The 20,757-nt window shown below is 41.0% G+C and overlaps 2 protein-coding genes across 4 annotated transcripts; one reads left to right on the top strand and one right to left on the bottom strand.

Annotated features, from left to right (window-relative positions):
• The first annotated feature begins 666 nt into the window (after window positions 1–666).
• Window positions 667–8,298, top strand: sarm1 (sterile alpha and TIR motif containing 1). Of its 2 annotated transcripts, XM_038693067.1 has the most exons (9): window positions 690–744; window positions 1,327–2,544; window positions 3,229–3,847; window positions 3,954–4,166; window positions 4,263–4,354; window positions 4,428–4,754; window positions 4,928–5,117; window positions 5,652–5,773; window positions 6,016–8,298. In XM_038693067.1, the coding sequence occupies exons 2-9, from the start codon at window positions 2,081–2,083 to the stop codon at window positions 6,146–6,148; spliced, it is 2,160 nt and encodes a 719-aa protein (XP_038548995.1). In that variant the 5' UTR covers window positions 690–744; window positions 1,327–2,080; the 3' UTR covers window positions 6,149–8,298. The 2 variants fall into 2 exon arrangements, with proteins under 2 accessions (XP_038548994.1, XP_038548995.1); XM_038693066.1 differs by having other exon boundaries at window positions 667–2,544.
• On the bottom strand, window positions 4,968–13,651 carry slc46a1 (solute carrier family 46 member 1). Of its 2 annotated transcripts, XM_038693072.1 has the most exons (7): window positions 12,874–13,651; window positions 11,538–11,929; window positions 10,960–11,438; window positions 10,095–10,178; window positions 9,628–9,784; window positions 9,383–9,476; window positions 4,968–5,104 (listed from the first exon to the last, which is right to left on the bottom strand). In XM_038693072.1, the coding sequence occupies exons 1-6, from the start codon at window positions 13,186–13,188 to the stop codon at window positions 9,425–9,427; spliced, it is 1,479 nt and encodes a 492-aa protein (XP_038549000.1). In that variant the 5' UTR covers window positions 13,189–13,651; the 3' UTR covers window positions 4,968–5,104; window positions 9,383–9,424. The 2 variants fall into 2 exon arrangements, with proteins under 2 accessions (XP_038549000.1, XP_038548997.1); XM_038693069.1 differs by lacking the exon at window positions 4,968–5,104 and having other exon boundaries at window positions 6,313–9,476.
• Between the last annotated feature and the right edge of the window lie 7,106 nt (window positions 13,652–20,757).

Genomic DNA, 20,757 nt, shown 5'->3' with positions numbered 1-20,757 from the left:
CGAAAGGCGGGGTACACTCTGGACAGGTCACCAGGGCCCAGACCATCGCAGGGCCACACATAGACAAACAACCACTCACACTCACATCCATACCATTTGGGGGGAGGAAGCCGGAGCACCCGGAGAGAACCCACGCGGACACGGTGAGAACATGCAAACTCGACACAGAAAGGCCGGGGCAACCGGGGTTCGAACCCACGTCCTTCTTGTGATGAGGCAACAGTGCTAACCACTTAGTTTGGCAGAATATGAACAGCATACTATTTTTTCTACAACCCACCAGAAGGTACAGTCTAGCCTGCACTTTTGTCTGCACCATATTGTGCACATAATGTGCAGAGAGTGCATGTTTGCACCTTGCTTCACCTTTTGACTTGTACACTCCTGCCAAAATGTTGGTGGTTGTAAAACAACAGGAGGGTCTCATTCTCATCGGAGGAGGATGCTTTATAATCTGGGTCCTCAAAGACTTGTGACAAAACCTCACTGACAAAAATGTCACTTTTCTGTTGAGCGAGAGAGCACACAGAGCACCAAGAGAAATGGTTCAGAAGGCTCCTTCACAAGCTTTTATGTTTGCTTCTCCCCTGACCTACTGAGACCCTGTGTCCTATGGTGACCTTTGTGTTTATTTTTAAAAAGAAATGTAAAAAGTTCTGTAGAAAGTTCTCTGGAATAATACTTTCCCACTCCCAACTCTGGTTGGGTCTTATTTAATGGCTCTGGTTGGGTCCTAAAGCAGAGGTAACATTAGGTTTTTTGAAGATTATAAAACTGCATGACATATTGACCTCAATATCCTCCAAAACAACCAAAACAAATGTATAAAATGTTATTACTTACAGGTAATGTTATGTTTTAAAGCTAAAACTTGGTCTCATGTAAGGTTGCAAAAATAACATGTTCATGTTTAGCTTACAATAGACTTAATCATTTACAATATAATGGATTACTCACATTCAAGGTTCACATTGTTAGGTGTTGCTGTATTTTTGCTAATACTGCAAATAAATGGCAGCTAGCAAGGTTCGCTACATTCGCTTCGACTCTTAGCATCTAATAAACATGAATTCAACAGTAATATTAATTTATTTTTAAAATGTAATTCAAAATATTTGACTTACTAAGGACACACAATACATATTCGGCATTTGGACCCATTAAAACGCTTAATAAATGTTATTAAATTATTATTCTGTAGTTACACAACACATAGCGTGATTCTGATGATCCTATATTTTAAGTCTTTATTCGTCATATCCATTTATTTAATTAAAAATGATAAAATAATAAGCTCTTCACAGCTGTGATGTTGTTTTTCTCAAGTTCCTCCAGCAGAGGACCTGCAGTGTTTACAGAAGCCCGATGATGAGCACGCTCTGACCGGCTGTGATGCAGGAGGAGAGACAGGAGGAAGAGTATCCGGTGGGCGGTGCAGACCCCTGAAGATACAGAAAGCCTGCGGATGCGATAGGATAGGTCGCGGGCTATACTTTTGGAGAGCGGTATCTCATTTTGTATTTTTGCAGGAGACAAAAGCCGCTAAAGTGCGACAGATAAGGTGGGAGGGAATATTGTATGAGAAGCACAGACCTTTGTCTGCAAAACCTCAGTGAATGCAGGAGAGGAGACAGACAACAATAGTCTTTTTCATTCTCCGGAAAACAAGTAGGAGTAGCTTTCTGTGCTTTCAGTCTGAGGTCCAGTGTGCTTGCCTCTTTAAGGACACTTCTACAAACAGATTGTGTTAAGGCGGTATGTCATCTATTGGTCGGTGGGACAGACAAGAGAAGAGACAAAGCAGCAGCTGTTGATGTAGGACTAAGCGCAGACATACTGTGACCTGCTCAAGAGCTGCTTACAGGCCTGTGGGCTTACTGCCAGGGATGACATCGAGAGAGAGAGGGGTGATGCAATTTGGTGAAAGCTGTCACTATTGATTTACACATGAGGCGGTGCTGGACGCATCTCTAGAGGTGCGTTCTGTTTACAAAGCATTGTGGAAATCACCGAGAGGCCTTTGTAAACAGCCTGAACACATCTCAGCATCCTACGACACCGACGTATTTTCCGCCGGTAGATGCTCTTCTCTCTGGCGCTCTTCCTGTGGAGGCTGTACCGACATTTCTCCATCATGTTCAGCTCAGACAGACTCACAGTCCCGGAGTATGTCAGCCGGCTGCAGAGGTCGAGGAGCGGATCCGGTTCCGAACCCAGAGCGGTCTCCCCGGGCATCAGTGCCGACGTCCAGGCGGGTTTGCACGCCTCAATCCCCGCCCTGCGCTCCGCAATCAGGATGCTGAAGTCATCAAAGGAAACCTCCGATTCAGATGAGACCCGCAGGGCCATCGCGGATATCTTTCAGCTGGTACAGGAGGCCTGGGTTTTGCCCACCGTAGGCCGTCAAGTGGCCGAGGAGATCTGCAACAGGATCCGGCTGGACGGAGGCCTGGAGACGCTGCTGCAGCTTCAGCAGACACCTGCTGTGGAGATCACATATGAGTCTGCAAAACTGCTGGAGCAGATACTCATCTCAGAGAACAGGTAGTTTTTGAGGCCTTCATACAGGCTTTGTTTTCTGTACTTTACTGCATCACATTATAGTCTGCAAATTTTTTTAGTACAGGGAGAAACAAAACAACAACTTACTATAACATGTAATACAACTCCATAGTTGGTGTTGCTACCATATGATTTAGAGGAATCAACACTTCTGGACACAGTCTCATCCAAAAGTTTAACTTTGAAGGCTGTTTTTAGTGGCTTGTACATGTTAAAGACAGTATTCATGTTTTTATGTCCACACCTTATATATCTATGTTCATAGATACGGGTATATTTTTCATTAAGTCTGTAAAATGTTTGAAAACTGTGAAAAACGAGTAGAGGTAACACGACATCTTGAAGTTACTTGTTTTGTCCGGCTATTTATTTAATTTACAGTGATATAAAACACAGAAAAGCAGCTCATCCTCACATTTGAGAAGCTGGTACCCGGGAATGTTGACAGTCTTGATTGATAAATGGCTTAAAGGATTAAACATCTGGCAAAGTTTTTATTTATGCTGTTGATCAAATTGTCTAATGTTACCAAACACACCATCTACACCCGTTTATGCCTTATTTGTTCAGGAGTATGTGTCAACCTTTCAGTAGAATTGCAGTCAGTCTAACTAACTGATTGTATGAGTCAGGTTTGTTACCATATTTACAAACTTCTGTTGACAGAGATTATTTAGCACGGATGGGTCTGGGGGTCATCCTCAACCTGACTCGACAGCAGGAAGACGCACAGCTGGCTCGCAGTGTCTCTGGGATCCTGGAGCACATGTTCAAACACAGCGAGGAGACATCCGTCCAGCTCATCTCTAACGGTGCCCTGGACTCCCTCCTCTTCTGGTGCAGAGGAACAGATCCCACTGTGCTGCGCCACTGTGCTGTGGCACTAGCAAACTGTGCCATGTATGGAGGCCACCGCTGCCAGCGATGGATGATCGAGAAACAGGCGGCCGAGTGGCTTTTCCCACTGGCTTTTTCCAAAGAGGATGAACTCATTCGCTTCCACGCGTGTCTGGCGGTGACTGTGTTGGCTGCCAACCGAGAAATCGAGAAGGAGGTGGTGAAATCTGGAACCTTGGAGCTGGTGGAGCCATTCATTGCATCTCTGGATCCGGATGACTTTGCTCGCAGTTTATTGGACAGTGCAGACTGCATGCAGGGTAAAACAGCATCTGATCTGCAGCATTTTTTACCATTACTGGATGGCACAAGACTGGAAGGAAAGTGTATTGCAGCCTTTTACTTTTGTGTGGAGACCAGCATCAAGTCTCGTCAGCGCAACACTAAGGTACAATCACTGTCCACTTGCTGTATAGCACAAAATGTAATGTAATAATGTAGTAATGTCTGGTAGCTTTGTTGTGACTGTGACTTTATTTTGTGCTCCTTTCAAGATTTTTCAAGAGATTGGAGCAGTGCAGAGCCTAAAAAGAATTGTCATGTACTCCAGTAATGGCACAGCTTCTTCCCTCGCCAAGCGGGCACTCAGTATGATGGGGGAGGAAGTGCCAAAACGTATCCCGTCAGGTGTGCCCAACTGGAAAACCTGTGAAGTGCAGACCTGGCTGCAGCAGGTTGGCTTTAGTGCCTATTGTGACCGTTTCCAGGTATAAAACAGGGTTATCACTCAACAGAGAGATAAATAGGGGCATCAAGATCTACCCATTATTCATTATGTCTGACATTTCTATCTAACTGTATAGGAGCTCCAGGTGGATGGAGACCTAATGCTGAACATCACAGACCAGGATCTGAGCACGGATCTGGGCATGACTGCAGGCCTCACTCGCAAGAGGCAAGTGGTACAAAAACTTTCCACACATTTGGTCTGAGGCTGAGCGATGTAACACCTCTGTCTCATCCTCCAGATTTTTAAGAGACTTGCGCGTGTTGAAGACTTACGCCAACTACTCCACATGTGACCCAAACAACATGGCCGACTGGTTAGCTGAGATAGACCCTCGTTTCCGTCAGTATACGTACGGCCTGGTCCAGTCAGGAGTGGATCTCAACAATATCCAGAACCTGACCGATCAGCAGCTCCAGTATGACTGCCACATAGACAACGGAGTTCACAGAGCCAAGATACTGTCTTCTAGCCGCAAGCCCTTAAAACCGTGCCACACAGACGCCCAGCCTGCAGGGCCCGACGTGTTCATCAGCTACCGTCGGACTACCGGCTCCCAGCTAGCCAGGTCAGAACTGAAACATGATTGGTTGAAAAGGAGGTAATTCAGGAAGAGAAATGGAATACATTAGACACAAGGCATTTATAAAAGCATAAGGTAAAACTTTGTCTTTATTAATCCTTACCTGTACTAAAACTATGTTTTTTTTCTGACTTCCTCATTTTCTTCCCTGTCCCAAGCCTTCTGAAGGTGCACTTGCAGGTTCGCGGCTACAGCGTCTTTATAGATGTGGAGAAGCTGGAGGCTGGTAAATTCCAGGAAAAACTGATCCAGAGTGTACAGAGGGCACGCAATTTCATCCTGGTCCTGTCCTCCAATGCTCTCGACAAGTGCATGGGTGACACTGCCATGAAGGACTGGGTGCATAAGGTCAGAGGTGGAATAGGGGTCAGATTTGTGAAGGGTGCATGACATTCAAACTGTGTGGCAATGTACACTGATTTGTCTTTGATGTTAAAAAATCCCAGTGCCTTAATTAAGGGACTGGAATTTATCAAAAGAATATAGTTATCCTTTTTGACTGTGGAACACCACTTGTAAGCTCCTAAGTATTGCTTTATGGCAGCTGTATTTAATAAACCATATCATGACTAAAAGCCATTGACTATGGTGGTATAGTTCTGCATTGTCATAAGTTGGCCACTGTAATTTGATTTCACCCTGACAACTACTTTGCTGTGTAAAATGCATGTTAATGCCACAATTCTTTGCAACAGGATCAGAAAATGTCCCTAGCTTTTGCAGAATGCATGAGAATTACAAGCTTGTGCAGTCAGTCCTGTCGCATCAATGTTCTTTTTATTATTTACTTTCTTCCTTGCAGTCATTCGTGCTTTTACATGTCTCGACATTACATTTGTATACATACACATGTACTCAGAGAAATGATCATTAACCTTACAGGAGATAGTCACAGCCCTGGCTGGTAAGAAGAACATAGTTCCTGTCACAGATAACTTTATGTGGCCCGACCCCATGTCTTTGCCGGAGGACATGAGAGCAATTCTCAACTTCAACGGCATCAAGTGAGTCACTGTTTACTCTGAAAAACACATCTGTGTAATTGGGACAGCATGTTTTCAAATTGTTCACCACATGTCTGTGTGAGTTTATTGTTGTGTGATAACTACACAGAGCCTTTTAATGCTAACATTGTTAATCTTTTAAAGACGATTTTATTTCTTTAATGAATATTTTATGAATCTGTAACATATCCATTAGCTTATGATGCACACCTTCAAACACCTGTTTCCTTTTCTTGACACAGATGGTCTCATGAATATCAGGAGGCCACGATCGAGAAGATCCTACGCTTTCTGAATGGACGGCAAGACCAAATCGATGGCCCTGATGCCTCCAAACAACCGAAAAAGAAACAAAATGACATAAACAAGGTTTGATCTCAGATATAGTATCAACTTTCAACGATACCGAATTCCACATGGCCGATGGTGACCTGGCCGGCAGCTTTCCCTGCACTGCCCAAATGCATGTGGAGTGAATTTGATTATATTTAGATAATATACTGCAAACAGTAATGGAAATCAAAAAAGGATTTCAGATGTATATAATAAACTGTAAGCCTTTAATGACAGTACCCTCACACTGCTGTATATGTGTAATCAGGTGCAGTAAACGCCTTCTGTCTCTCAGGAAAATAACTGTGATAGATCAGCTGATCACCCAGCAAAATCCTCAGTAGCAGTTTCTGAAGTATCTACTAACATGTCAGTCTTTATAAATGTTACATGCAGTCATCTTGTGTTTAACCCCTAAACTGTATATTCCTATGAGCAAAGCAGGTCTCTAATTTTACAGATATTTGTGTTTGGGTTGTCATAGAAAAGAAACTGTTCCTAGCAGATGCATTGACTGAAGGCATAATCTAAACTGGATGCATGACATACTGTACAGAAATAAACGAGCTACATACTGTATACCTGCACCCTCCAACTTAGCAAATAACAGATTTAAGGAGTGTACAGGCAGCAACAAATACCCATGTAGTATTAAACGTCCTTTTCTGTAAAAGTGGATAAAAAGTAACATTGAATTAACGTACAGTACTGAAAATGATTCCATCAGTTTTACATAGTGTCTTGCTGTTACAACACAGTATAATAACATTAAAGTATCATTTAATACTGTTGACTTGAGGTTTCATTCACCAAAGTGTTCTGATAAGTGATTATTTGTCAGCTTTGCAATAAAATGTCATCCTTGTTCACTCAGTGCATTTAACTGAAGCAGTCAAATAAAAACAAAAAGGAATCCAACAATATGATCCACCACAATATTTGTGAAAATATAAACGTCACCTGTATAAATCATGATGATGCTGAAATAAACATGTGATGAAACATTTAAAGACTTGCAAATCAAACAAAGCAGTCACCAAGATGTGATCACATATTCTATAAAATTATGTAATTATAGCCTGAATGCGTGTTCAGAGGGGCTTTTATCATCCTCTTGCCTTAATATTGTTTTCATCCAATGTCCTTGCAGGATTCAGTAAATATGCTCTGTATAATTATCAATCATTTGGTCACTTTATTTGAAACATGGTTAAGAAATATAAATATAAAGGGACTGTGCCCCTGCTTTATGGAAAGAGGAGGGAGGGAGGGTCAAGGTGTAACTCGTAATCCGTGGCTGCTGCTACAGTTTCACTCTCTCTGATGTGGATTACTGATAGTTTGGACATATTTGCACCAGATGATCTATCCGTATAGTTTGATTCCATGAATCCCAGGTCATGACTTCACTGCTTCAGGGTTCTAGATACCATGTCCACTATCAGATTTGGCAGAGACATTAACATAGCTGACAATCTACTCAAATGTGCAAACGGTGAATAGATAGCGGAGTGGTGGGTGAACGTAGATATGACACCTTATGTTGTGTTTACCAAATTACCTGACACAAGTACGGTTAGTTAGAGTGGTTATTAGTTAAAAATGGTTAATTATCAATAAAGTCACCTATCTTTAAGTTAGAAAAATTATAACCTTCCTTCATTGTATATGATCTTAATGAATGACAATTGTAGATCTAAAACATTTCTCAAATTAAAACTAGGTTATATCTGCTGCCTCCTTTTTTGGAATAAAACGTACTCCACTGCCATAAACATCAACATAGCAACTGTATGGTTTATCTGATGAACGGTTTTAGTTTTAGTATGACAAAATAAGAAATGTAACCAGCCCGTAGGCTGAAGTTCCTGTCTGTCTTGCCACAGATTCCCACCCACATCAGAACGGATATCTTCATTAATTCCAGACACATTTACAAAAACAAAGTCAAATAGACATGATGGATGTCTTACAGTAGGAATCGAACCCAGGTCTCCCACACCAAAGGAAAGAATCTTATCTATGCGCCATCACCACCCCCATAGCAACTGATTATGTTTGAAACAGCAGACAATTGTACATAATTGTTTGAACGAATGTGCCGAAAGTATTTGCTTAAAATTAGAAATTGCTTTTATGATGTGCACAAGTGACTAGAAGATGTTGCGGCTGAACAAGTAGTTTTAAGACTTTCACTTCTGGTCTGAGAAATTTACCAAAGCAACTTAGAAAAACTGTAAGAAATTACTATTCTCAGTGGCTTGACTTTATCTTGTACATTAATGAGGAGCGGCAACATTTGACTAAACAAATCAAACAAAACCTTTAATAAATACAAATAAAAGTTATATACATTCTGTGACAACTGACGAACAGCAGGCTAGCAAAGAAGGTTTCATATAATCGTTGTCATAATGAAGCTCTTCAGCGATCCCTTTTCCTCAGGTTATCTTTATACACGTCATTATAGTTTTTGCTGTTGGATGATATGTACTTTGTGAAACAAATATCAGAAGATCTACCATGATAAATGTTAGCAAGCTGCATAGTTAATAAATTGACTCAGATGAAAAACAAACAAACAAACATTCAAACTTTCGTCGTTATTATGAACGGGGTCATTGACTGTTGGCTTGAAAAATAATATTTATGTGCGACAATGAGAGTGTTTTGCCACTAAGTGTTTCAAGGGTGTCTCACTTATTTATTACTTTTGTAATTAGTAACACCTGTGTCAGGTGATTGATATGTTGCTATTAATAAATGACATTGCACCCATGTGTTTTTTTTTTTTAACAACTGAGGAGTTTGTGCATATCCTCTCATGGTTAGCACCTTAATCTGTAGTTTGCCATTAGAGCTATTGCAATTAATTAATACATTAAAAATGGAAAAGTAAGGCACATTAATTGGCACTCATTAAGCTGTGCTGAATACGTATCAAGTCACAAAATGAAAGCATGTCCCGAGTCTCCTTCATTCTACCATTTGTATGAATGTCATGATGGAATATCGGAAGACTGTGGTTTGTTTTTAGGGCCAGCAAAGATCTGACAAAGCCCCAGTCTCCACTATCTAACTATTAAGACAGTAGTGTCATCCAGGAGATTGATTCTTCCTCCTTTGGTTTTGATCATTTTGGTATGACTAGTTGAAAGAATCCCATCGCTGAGCTTGATAACTACAGTCAGCTGCCCCGTCACTGGTATAAGATCAAAAGTCTCTCCCAGCATCACAGATGGACATGACGGATGTCTCTGTGTCAGAGCTGCTCACCTCGTAGACTGACACCAGGATGAACTTTAACTCAGGATATCACTATGCTGTGGAGTCCCTTTGGTCTCTCCTCTGGTCTAAACACTGCAGCGTCCTTGAAAGACAAACATGAAAAATAATATTTTATTTTGCTCATTTTCAATTTTGTTGTTGAAAATGTCCTGATTTTGTATCTAGGACACAATATTAAGAAAACAACAAAAATACGAGGTCAAAAAGGCCAATGAGAGCAAGAGCAAACTCACCCAATGATTCCAACAGGGATGAAAAGGAGGATGGCAGCAAAAAGGAATGGGAAGCCCTTCATGAAGTGTAGTGTTGCTGGGTAAAGGGAGTTGAAGAGGCCACTGCCCACCAGAAAACACAAGCTCTCCACACAGGCGACAGACGCAAACAGGGCACCTGGGAGGAAGCACAAACACACAATTATGTATATAACCTGTAGGACACGAGCTCTCCCTCATGGCAAAGGGACATGTGCTTCAAACTGCACTGTAGCATTATGATACGGACTGAATTATAATAATTGAAAGTCATTCAAACACTACACATGAGTTTGCTCTCACTCCCAGATGTGTGCTGAGCATTTGGTAAAATTACATAAGGAGCAAGAAAACAATATACTTTTTCTTAATACACTGCTGCTCACATCAGGTTGCTGTGTTAAAGACAATCTTTTTTTGTAGTAGTTGTAACATGTTCAGTGACTGACCTTGTTCAGATGGGTCCACCAACTTGGACAGCTTTGATCTGAGAACAGGCGTCGCAGTCATGAAGAGGAAGCACAGGCCATAACCTGGTGACAGACAAATTAACATATTTGAACTTTGATACACAGTGCTGGCTCAGACAGCTATTTTGATTCTGAACATTGTGCAACAGTGGAACTACATTAAAAGACAGTTACCGCTGTATATATCTTAAATTCAGTTTTTTGTATTTGTATACACACTTTTGTTCTCAGTCTGTCATAAAATGGTCCCTGCATTATTCTGCAACTACTTAACTGTCTCTGAAAACCTCACTAAACTGCATGGTTAATTATTCCCTCAATCTACCAGCAGAGAAGTACTTTGTTTTTATTGCCTGCTATTCAAGGTTGCCAACATACACAACCTGTTCAGTCTATCGCTTGCTGAGCTGTAACAGCGTGACAGCATTCATCTGATAAAGGGAGATTATTTTCACCTGCAAAGTGTGTATTTCAAAAACTTTCAGTAGAGATGGGACAGCATAAATAAACGGATGATAATTAAAGTAAAAAGACATTCTCAGTGTAATGTCATTAAATGGATATTTAACAGACATTCACTGCATGGGATTATCCCAGGAAAGGGTTTTAGTTGGTCACATGTGTCATCATGCTTTATTAAGACTTTATTAAGAATGTTTTATAATGCTTAGATAAAATACTGATTTCTGTGCTTCAAAGTGAAGCTTTCACTTGTATTATCGTTTTGTTTATGAACAGAAAACTTGTTAGATAGAACACCATAATTTCAACCACCCAAATAATTTTGACAATATGTCTAAATTGTGTACAAAACATCAGGCGGTCACAAACCGAAATCTCTCACCTGTGAACATGAGCTGGGTGGTGTCAGCTATAGAGAAGACCACCAGCCCAGTGACATTGGAGACCAGACCCAGAAGAGCCACCCAGGAGTCATTCAGGCAGCGCTGCATGATCTTCAGCCCCAGCAGACTGGTAAGGTAGGCCAGGTGCTGAGCTGCTGATCCGTAGCCAATGAGGGCTGGCCCCCAGCACAGCGGTGAGCTCAGCTCATACAGCACATACAGCTCCCTGCTGCCGAAGTGTACGGTCACTACCACAAAAAAACAGAGCATGTAAAGCCACAGCTTGCATCTGTGAAATCTTCCGCCCGCCTCACTGGTACCGCCTCCTGTTGAGAAGAGGTGCCAGACGGCTTTATGGTGGCGAGAGGTGAGGAACCTAGCGCTTGGGTCTGGCAGGACAGACTCACGGACAAACAGGTAAGCGTACAGAGCCCCAGCCAAGTTAGTGGCCAGGACCAGCCAGAATGGGTTGATGTACCTAAACACAAAAAAATAAAATGGTTACCAATTACTAATTCAGATAGCAAAGATTTAGAGTCTGAGCAAAGTGCACAGCAAAAAACCACACATTTCTTACCCTTGTGCCCGCCGCCACTGCCCTCCGATGATGCTGGCTAGCATCCCCGAGAGGCCCAGACAAGCCTCCAAGACCGCCACCCTGAAGGTGCGGGACCTTCTGTCGCTGGTATCAGCCACATATGAAAAGCAGCCTGCTAGGATGGCGTTGAAATCACCCGAAAGGCCACTAAGCAGCCTGCCCACCAGAAAGCAGCCCACAGGGAGCTTCAGGTACATCACCACTAGATAAACCACTGCTTGGAGGGCCAGGCCCAGGTTGGGGAGGATAAGGATAGGTCTGCGACCAGCGAGATCACTCCACGAGCCCAGGAGAGGCACCACCAGGAGGCCTACAGAAAAGCCCCCAAGACTGATGTACAGGTTCCAGTGGGCTGTCAAGGTTTCCACCTCCTGCAAGACAAAAAGGAACGAGTGTAGCCCGGTCAACAACGCATCAGCAAACAGGATGGAGATGCTCAGGGGCAATGTGGTGACACAGATGAAGAGATTCAAGTTGTTACTACTCAGTCCCGATAATACACATAATTACATTTGCCAAGCATCCTAAGTGTAATTTTATCACTAATTTGAACCCTATTACACATTGTCAAGGGTCAGGGTCCTGGTGAACAGAAAACTGCTGATGTATCTGCATGCTCATCAGAATCAGAATCAGAAGGAGTTTTATTGCCAAGTAGTGTTTTACACATATGAGGAATTTGCTGTGGTGATAAGGTGCTACACGTAGACAAACATACAGTCAACATAAATAAAAATAACACATCCCCGCTTAGTTTTAACATGTGACTGCTGTTCCTCTTTGTCGAAACGGTTTCTGGGTTCAATGACTTTGAAGCCTTTTCCCTTGATTGCTCAGAAAGCATTAAAGGCCTTTTTTCACAGGTTCCTTTTAGGCACACTGATTCTATCTATCAACCATATTCCTCATCATGTTGCTTTTTATGCTGTGTATTGCGTGCTTCTTCTGTGTTGCATGTTTTAATTAATTGTAAGTGCTTGACAACATTAAGATATCTTGTATATCTTCAATAACATTGTCTTCCCATTACTGCTTTGCATGTAACCATTTAAATAACCGTTTTAACTTTATTCTAAGCTTTTTTTAGGCTATCTAACATCTGTACTGCAGACAACAGAAGAAAAACAGCATTTTGACACTCTCCCTGTTAATGAACCAATAAATAAAATCAAGCCTAGTGACCTACATGATCACATGTCCAGTGTTTGTGATTTTGAGTCATTTCCTTCAGACTTCAGTCCATTTCGTGAGGTGTTTCCACTAACGTTACTTTGTCTACAGGATGGAGAAACTTTCCCCGATTGCTGACAGTTACCTTCTGCAGAGGGTCAGGGGGAGCGGAGGTGTTGCTGCACTCCGACCTCTTGGATCCGTTGTAGCCGAGGTCCTCGCTGATGCGGTCCCACAGATACTGTGTGGACAGAGGCGCCTGCAGGGCCAGAGAAAACATGGAGAGGAACAACACCGGCTCCACAGAAACCGGCAGAGGGCACGTGAACGGTGGTCGTCCGGAGCGGGTTGTCGGTACATCTGCCTCCTCTTCTTTGTGGCTACATGAGGTTTCATCGTCGGCTGATGTGGCTTCGAGCACATCGCCGGGGAGGATCGCTGCGGTGTCCGGCTCGTCCATCTCGGACTGAAGTTACTGATGTGTCGGTCTATGGTCACGAAATAGTCGGTTCTTTTTAAATGAACGACGGAAGCCCGTCTGAGAGTCGATTTCGCAACACATCTACCAGCTAGAGAAGCTCAGCTATATAAAGGAAACGAGACTGGTAAACAAAAGCGGGAGTTTAGCAACACCGTCTGGACGAAGAGGTGAACTACAGAGGTGAACACTAATAGTTTAGCCTATCACATGAACTGGCCTCCTCAAGCTCCAGCATAGATATAACCAAGTTAGCCATTTAACTAACGTCGTTGCTATGACACGTCAAATTCCGCATTAAAAGTTAAATTTTAGTACAAACCAGGGCCAATTGTATGTCCCAATATTAAGGTAAGACCAAAATGCTGTGTCAAAGCCTTCTTTATTGTCCCAGAGTCTTAAAAACTTAAACCCGCCTAATTATTATCCACAGTCTTTTTAATTCTCTTCTTCTTCTTCTTCTTCTTCTTCTTCTTCTTCTTCTTTAGTGTTTATTGGCAGATAGCAAACCAGCTTAAAGACGCACTACAGCCACCAACTGGACTGGAGTGTGAAACAAGCTATTTGACAAACTAAATTATTTTAGCTAAATCTGTTTCTTTTAAAAACATAATAATAAATGTCAAAGTATATCTTGCCCGCTGTTTTGTGATTATATTATCTTCCCTTCGTTTCCAGCCCACCATCCTTCCCAGCACCAACATGCATTTATAGTATATTGATGTCTTCCTGTTTCAGTATTATCCCAATGCTCCTGCCATACTCACTCTGGATATGTCCTAATGAATATATTTGCTTTAGCTTTACTTATTGGAGCTTGTAGGTTTACCTGCTTAATTTGTTTGTGTTTGTTTGGCCACCTGCTCATTTCCCTTTACACCAACATGAGCAGGAATCCAAGGGAAGTGTGTAGATAAACACTTCATTTCCGTCCTGTACATTATAAGGAATATTTCATTGATAAAATCTGTTCTAAATGATGATCTGCCAGATCTATGCTTGTTTTTGCTGTAAAGCTGTCAGATTTTTGTCAGTGTTATTTATTTCCTTCTCTTCTATCCACAGCAGGGCCAGTAATGTTGCCATTAGCTCTGTGGTATACACTGACACATGGTCTGATACTTTTTTCTACATGACTCACTCACTGGAGTATATACTAAACCCGTGGGGTTGTACTGTAGTTGACGTAATCCTATGTTTTCTGCCTTTGCGTCACCAATCCTTAAAGGCATTTCTCCCATTTCCACCTGCATCGCTGATAATAGAGATGTTTTGAAGGATCCCCTATCGATTCTCAGGGCCTTCACTTGTAACTTTCTTAGGATTTGATTCTGCTGCTGACATGTACGCCGTACACCTAGTCAGAGACAGATCTGATGTGTGTCCAGAAAGTCCTTTGTAGAGGCTCTACTTGCTCCCCACTCCTGTCCTGACAAACAACAAAGTATATTAGATAGATGGATAGAACTTTATTGATCCCCGAGGGGAAATTGATGACCTTTTCACATTTTCTACTTTTCCTACTCTGTCAACTTCCCCCAGTTTCTTAAAACACCTAACGTCCCCCCAATAAAGAAAAATATAAAAATAAATGACTCAACAATTCATATGCTAAATGCACGAAAAATAATATAAAAATATAAAAAATAAATCTTGGCATTTGTTAGTTTATAAATGTGAGTGATATTTCTTCATTTATTTACTTTTGTATTATTCCCCCTATTTATTGACTTTTGACATTTAGTATTCTATTTAATTAATTAATCGATTAATTTTAAAATGGATTTTTATTTTTGTATGTATGTTTTCCTTTTGCATTTATCCCTATCTATTTCCTCAAAGTTATTATTTCTGTGTTTTCTTTTTACATTTCTTTCTATATTTCTCTTTATTGTGCAAATAAAGGCGATTGCATTCAAGGTTTGCCTCGGGGTCTACTTTTCACCAATGAGGCAGGTAGACCACTGTCCCAACAAGGCCTTAATTGTGTGCAGAAAACGTTGAGGTAAAAGTTTAGTTGTATTGGTTTATTTGGTGGGGACAATGCTCATTGATTAACTAGAAAACATTTTGAAAATTAATAAAGAAGGCTATTTCTTAGGTCTGTAGTCCCTGGCCAGATGTTTAAAAGACACCCAAAAATAGAATAAAATAGAATATCTTTTAAAATGAATACAACTTGATAAAAATCATAAAGGACAGGAATAGCAGGGGACAGACAAGTAAGTTGCCATGATAGCAGCAGAGAACTAGTACGTATCTGCATTAGTATCCTAAACGTTTGATAGTCAGTTGTTTAGACTATCAGTATCATTCTCCTCTATTGATAACTCATAACTAATGAGGTGTTATAGATCAATCAATATAGATAAATAGATCTAAGGATCTGCTTAGAAAAACAGTAATATGCAATTCTCTCCTCATCATAGGCTACGTGTGAATTGCAGTTTCCTTTGCTTGCATTAGAGGGTATTTAAGATATTTAAAATACACAATATATACAAGAATGCACCAGAGAATTAGACATAGACAATTATCACGACTTTAGAGATTACTGATTTACCTTTATGATGTACCTTTTGTGTCGCTTGAACTATAAAAAAACAGGCCTTTGATAATTTTGGCTGTCAGGAATCTAGAAAAAATACATCTAAACTTAATATAAAATCCACTCTAAAAGTAAATAAGGCCTTTACTGTGTCACAAAATGACAAATGGTGAGTCTAAAGGAGTACAAACTAATAATTCATCAGCAAAGTTTGTGCAGGCAAAAACATTGAGGTGGTATGTCTCTGTGCGCACACTCATTCACAATTAATGTCTTGTTCTTTATTTATGTCAAATGATCCTCTGACATGAACTTCAAACCTAAACATGTACTTTGTTTAACCCTAAGCCGGGTTCACGTCTCACAACCCATGATCCCACCCATGTAAACACACTCTGTCTTGAGATGATGACTCTCTTCTAGGAGTTTTATTGAATCTGTTTTAACCTTCTGTATTGCTGTGTGGTTTGGAAACCTTTATTTGTCCAATAAGAACAGACTTGGTAGTCTTGTAAAATTGGCCTGCAAGATCTCAGGGGGAGTCATGCCAAGCTTTCAGACATGTATAACAGGTGGGTCCTTAGGAGGGCTGATGTTAAATTGGACAACCAGGCCCATCCACTGTGGAAGCAGTTTGAGCTATTGCCTTTTGGCCCTTTTCAAGACTACTCTCTGCGATACTAAAAGACACCATGTTTCCTTCATCCCAAGTGTCATTGCTATGCCTTAAGGCACCTAGCACTCAGATATATAGATTGTCTTGAATACTGCACTCTGATCATTTTGCACATTTGTAATTGTTATGAATTTCTGTTTTCCTGAACTAGTTCTTTGATTTATTGTGTGGACATGTTGTCCTTTTGTATTTTGTCCCTCATTTCACTGAAGCCTGGCTGCATAACAATTTCCCCCCAGTGGGACAATTATGATAAACTAAACTAACCTAAAACTAAACTAAACTACTACAATTTGTTTGAAACTTCTATGTGATATTGTCTTTAAAAATGTAAGTCAAAACTTAATTTGCAAATGGCTTACTTGTATACTTTATTTGAACTCTGAAAGTATTTTTTCCTGTGCAGTAACTGTGAGAGACTTTTACCGTAAGTACCTACAAACTCAGGGTTGCCTCAAGCAATTAAACACCAATCATTATTCTCTCTTGCAAAACCATTTCACTTGACATACACAATCTCACACGTGCGCGCACACACACACACACACACACACACACAGCAGGAGGATTATCTGGTTTGTCTGCATTTCAGCCTTTCCTAAGAATTACAATTAACATTGTTTTTCTTTCAAGAAGTTTCGCCCACACCACTTTTTTACACCCCCTTTAAACCTGTTATCTAATGGATCTTTGTTTTTTACACTTGACCCTTGCTGCTCCTTCTACAAGACATGGACAACACACTTATCACTTAGTAGTTCCTATCAGTCAAATTCAGGGCTTCTGATTTTATTTGGCTTATTTTGGGATTAAACATCTTAAGACATGACATGCCATTTCATGAATTTGTGAATGTGTGTTGCTCACTATTACAACCAGTGAGCTTTACCTTCTTCCCACTATTACATCAACTGACCATATGTGTGAAACAGTGTGAATGTGTTAGGCCTGTGTTTGGCCTTTTAATAATCACCATTTTTATTCACGTTTGCTTGTGGCCAGAGGCATTATGGTTTCTGTTTGTTTATTTTCTGTCCCTCAGAGATCCAGCAGCCAAGCAGAGGAGAATGAAGAGGGAGTGGAAGTAAATGAAGCTGACAAAGTTTTGTTACGCTGCCAGGATCGAGGGGACTGCTACCTTCATTGGAACCACACCCAACGTCATCCTGGAGGGAAATCACACACCCATGGGAAGGCAGATTCAGGTGAATTCAGAAACAGTCTCAATATGTGGAAACCAAGCCCAAGTTTCATCATCCTCTTCACTCGTTGTGGCCAGAGGGAGGATTGATGCAGAAAATTGACCTTATTTACATGCTGATGATTATATGTATCTTGTGTACTTACAGTCACCTTCTCTGTTATTATACCGTCCACTAAGCCATGGCAGAGTTTGTGTATATGAACATCTGTGAAATTGTTATGTCCCATGGGTATTGGAGTTTTCAAGGCCACTGTGTGAGGGAACTCACTCTTTGCTTTAAATGTTGTTTGTCCTCTGCTCGGGGCTAGGTGTCTGATACTGCCCTAGATGGGAGACATCTGACCCTGCTGCTTGTTCATGTACTTCTTTGTTTTCTCCTTTAAATAAATACCAAAAGACAATGGTTTATTGTAATCCATTTATTTGTTTAGTTCTGCACCAGGAAATATACAGTTTCCACAACATTAGTCTGGTAGACAAATTCTTTCCACTGAAATTCTGTTTTTTTTTTCACAAATAGAGAAGGATATTTCTTTGGGCAACATTCTTAATGGTTTAGATAAAAGTTTACTCACAAATACTCACAGAGATCTAGACATGTAGCAACACCAGTGGTGGCCACCGCTTCCATTAGAGTGAATGTCCATAAGGCTAAGCAAAAGCACTAGACAAGTTTTAAACAAGTCTCTAGTTTTACCTGTGGAAGAATCTTTTGAAAACTTCCAAACTGAAGAAAAAAATATTTACTTAAGACTCAGAAGGAAACTGATGATTACGATGAGCATGTTGCATCAAGAGAAGCACACACACACACAACCTGTGTGTGTGTGTGTGTCTAACAGTGGGAAATAAAGATGGATTACACTTTAGTTTAGTTAACAGATTCTTTCCAAATAATGGAGGCATAATCAACTTTGCAAGCTGGTCTGGCTCCCGAACATGTTGCTAATACTCGCTCTGTCTTGGTTGTGGCTGCTCTTTATGTTTTTGGTCTTCAAGTATGTTTCATGAACTGGAGTCATTCTCTGTTCTGATCTTTTATTATTACTAACAAAGCTCCCACAGGCTAGAAAAGTCCTTTGGAGGTGGCACAAACAAAGATGATGACAAGGAGGCCCAGACTACAAAGAGAGCTGTGTGCTGGTTATCTTCATGCTGCTGGTTCTTCTGTGGTTTAGTTTGGGTTCATTTCCTGCCACACTGTGCTCTTCAACAAAGACAAACCGTGAGTATGAAAACTGACACTCAGAAGAGCAAAGCCGTTAAAACATGAAGGTCTTCTAGCTGACTTCAGCACTTGCCTTCAGATAAGAGGTGTTCCTGTGCAGCATAATATCTCCTCCTCCTTCCTGAGTTGTAGCCCGATAGCTCCAAGGTCAAGCCTGTACAGTTCATGCTGTGCTGTTTCCTTAGATAAATTACTTTTGTATCAATGAATATTTTTTTTCTCCTTTGGTAACTTAAGTTAAGCGTGTCCTGCTCCTACCAATAAGCAACAAGGTCTTTGGTACTCCTCAAGAAGTGGGAAAGCAGTGTGTTTTGTACACAGAAGAGTGTGACAATGATTAACACGCTTTTAGTTTAAAAGGTGTGACGCAAACGTTGAGCTGTCAAAGTCCATTTCTCACCTTGTAAAAGAGAAAAATGAGTTTTAAAGTATGAATCTAGTTACAAAACCACATTTTAAATATGATTTGGATGTCTTACCAGTTTATCACATTTCCTTTATGGAGCACATTTATGGTCACAGCATGCTAATCTGCTGACAATGAAAGAAAGGCTTTTCTACAGAGAGAGTATCACCGCACTGAAGAACATACCTTTTCTTTCCACCCTTTTGCCATCTCCATCCTGCTGTTTCTGCTGGTGGCCATGGTCACCGAATGTTCCAGCAACTCTACCACCACCACTCTCTCTCTTTTTAACATTTCTGTTTGTGTAGGGGTTTATTAAAAAATTAGATACTACATGATAATCGGTGAGCTTTACAGGTGTTGGATGGCCAGCCAGGCTTGCTGTTTCTCCCTACCTCCCAGTCTTTATGCTAGCCTATAAGCTAAGACCTTTCTGGCAGTCAGACCCCTTTCTGAAGTTGACAATATTTTGCAAAGATGAAGCCCCTGGACCAACTGGTAGGCTACTACCAGCGGTGTCTCCTCTTTCTGAGGATCTCATGTGCCCACACAGATCTCCCTTTCCCTGTCTCCTGCGTGTTTGTACACCTCACACACTCAAAACCAATGCCAGAGCAGGCGCCCTCTGTGTTCAAGTTTCTGCTAATATGACCGTTATTACTTAGCGGCAAACCAAAGATTAGACTACAGATCGCTGGCGCTACAATTTTTGATTACACTGACAGGACATCTCATTCTGTGGTTGCCTAGCAACATTAAAAATCGCAGCGCTTTGCTCTTTTATAAATTCAACCAAAAAAAGGCACTGCTGTGCGCCTAGCGTTTTCAAACCTCCAAAGAGCTTTCTGTCTTATTGGGGCCTGATTCTTCTTTGTCCTTTTATAGCGGTTGGCATTACCGCCACCTACTGGATCAAACAGTGCAAAATATTTATAGCGTCCACACAAGGTGATTCCATTCACAACTATAGTCCCTCTAGTTATTTTTTTCTATTTTTGTGTCTATAGCAGCGTTCTCGCGACCCCTACGGGGGTCCCGAACCTCAGGTTAAGAACCACTGAGCTAAGATAATCACCCTGCCTCTAGACCACATGTGAGAGCTTTTCTACTCTCTCTTCTCATCTAATTGGGCAAAAAAGCAAATACCCATACTTCCAAAAATGTGAACTTTCAATTTCACAGAACATAAAACTAGGCTATACAATATTAAGGAAAGAACATTCCTGAAATAACAAAGCTGTACTTAGATAAAATCCTGTCTGTCTTTTAGGTAGGCCCATTTATCATTTGCAACAGGAAAGTCAAATCACATCTATTTCATGGTCTTTCAGTCTGATGATATGTTATCTATCAAATCATTTATATATTTGTGTAAAAATTTTTTTGCTTGAGGTCAAAAAGAGTTGCTTGCTGTAGTTGTTGGCTTAGCAGCATCTAAATGGGCCATGTATGACAACTCTGTCCCCGTCCTTGATGTTAACCAGCAGCA

Source organism: Micropterus salmoides, unplaced genomic scaffold (assembly GCF_014851395.1).
Source record: "Micropterus salmoides isolate LMB-PRFRI ecotype aquatic unplaced genomic scaffold, ASM1485139v1 Ms_hic_scaffold_3, whole genome shotgun sequence".
NCBI lineage: Eukaryota > Metazoa > Chordata > Actinopteri > Centrarchiformes > Centrarchidae > Micropterus > Micropterus salmoides.
Note: the sequence above shows the minus strand (reverse complement) of the source record. Positions and strands in the feature narration are given on the sequence as shown.

Bases quoted from the DNA above. Each gene is read 5' to 3' on its own strand.
- sarm1 (XM_038693066.1), top strand. From the start codon at position 2,081: ATGCTCTTCTCTCTGGCGCTCTTCCTGTGGAGGCTGTACCGACATTTC. The intron at 2,545-3,228 runs GTAGTTTTTGAG...TTCTGTTGACAG, and splicing joins ATACTCATCTCAGAGAACAG to AGATTATTTAGCACGGATGG. The intron at 5,774-6,015 runs GTGAGTCACTGT...TTCTTGACACAG, and splicing joins CTCAACTTCAACGGCATCAA to ATGGTCTCATGAATATCAGG.
- slc46a1 (XM_038693072.1), bottom strand. From the start codon at position 13,188: ATGGACGAGCCGGACACCGCAGCGATCCTCCCCGGCGATGTGCTCGAA. The intron at 11,930-12,873 runs GTAACTGTCAGC...TTTGTCTTGCAG, and splicing joins CCCCTGACCCTCTGCAGAAG to GAGGTGGAAACCTTGACAGC. The intron at 11,439-11,537 runs GTAAGAAATGTG...TTTTGTGTTTAG, and splicing joins CAGTGGCGGCGGGCACAAGG to GTACATCAACCCATTCTGGC.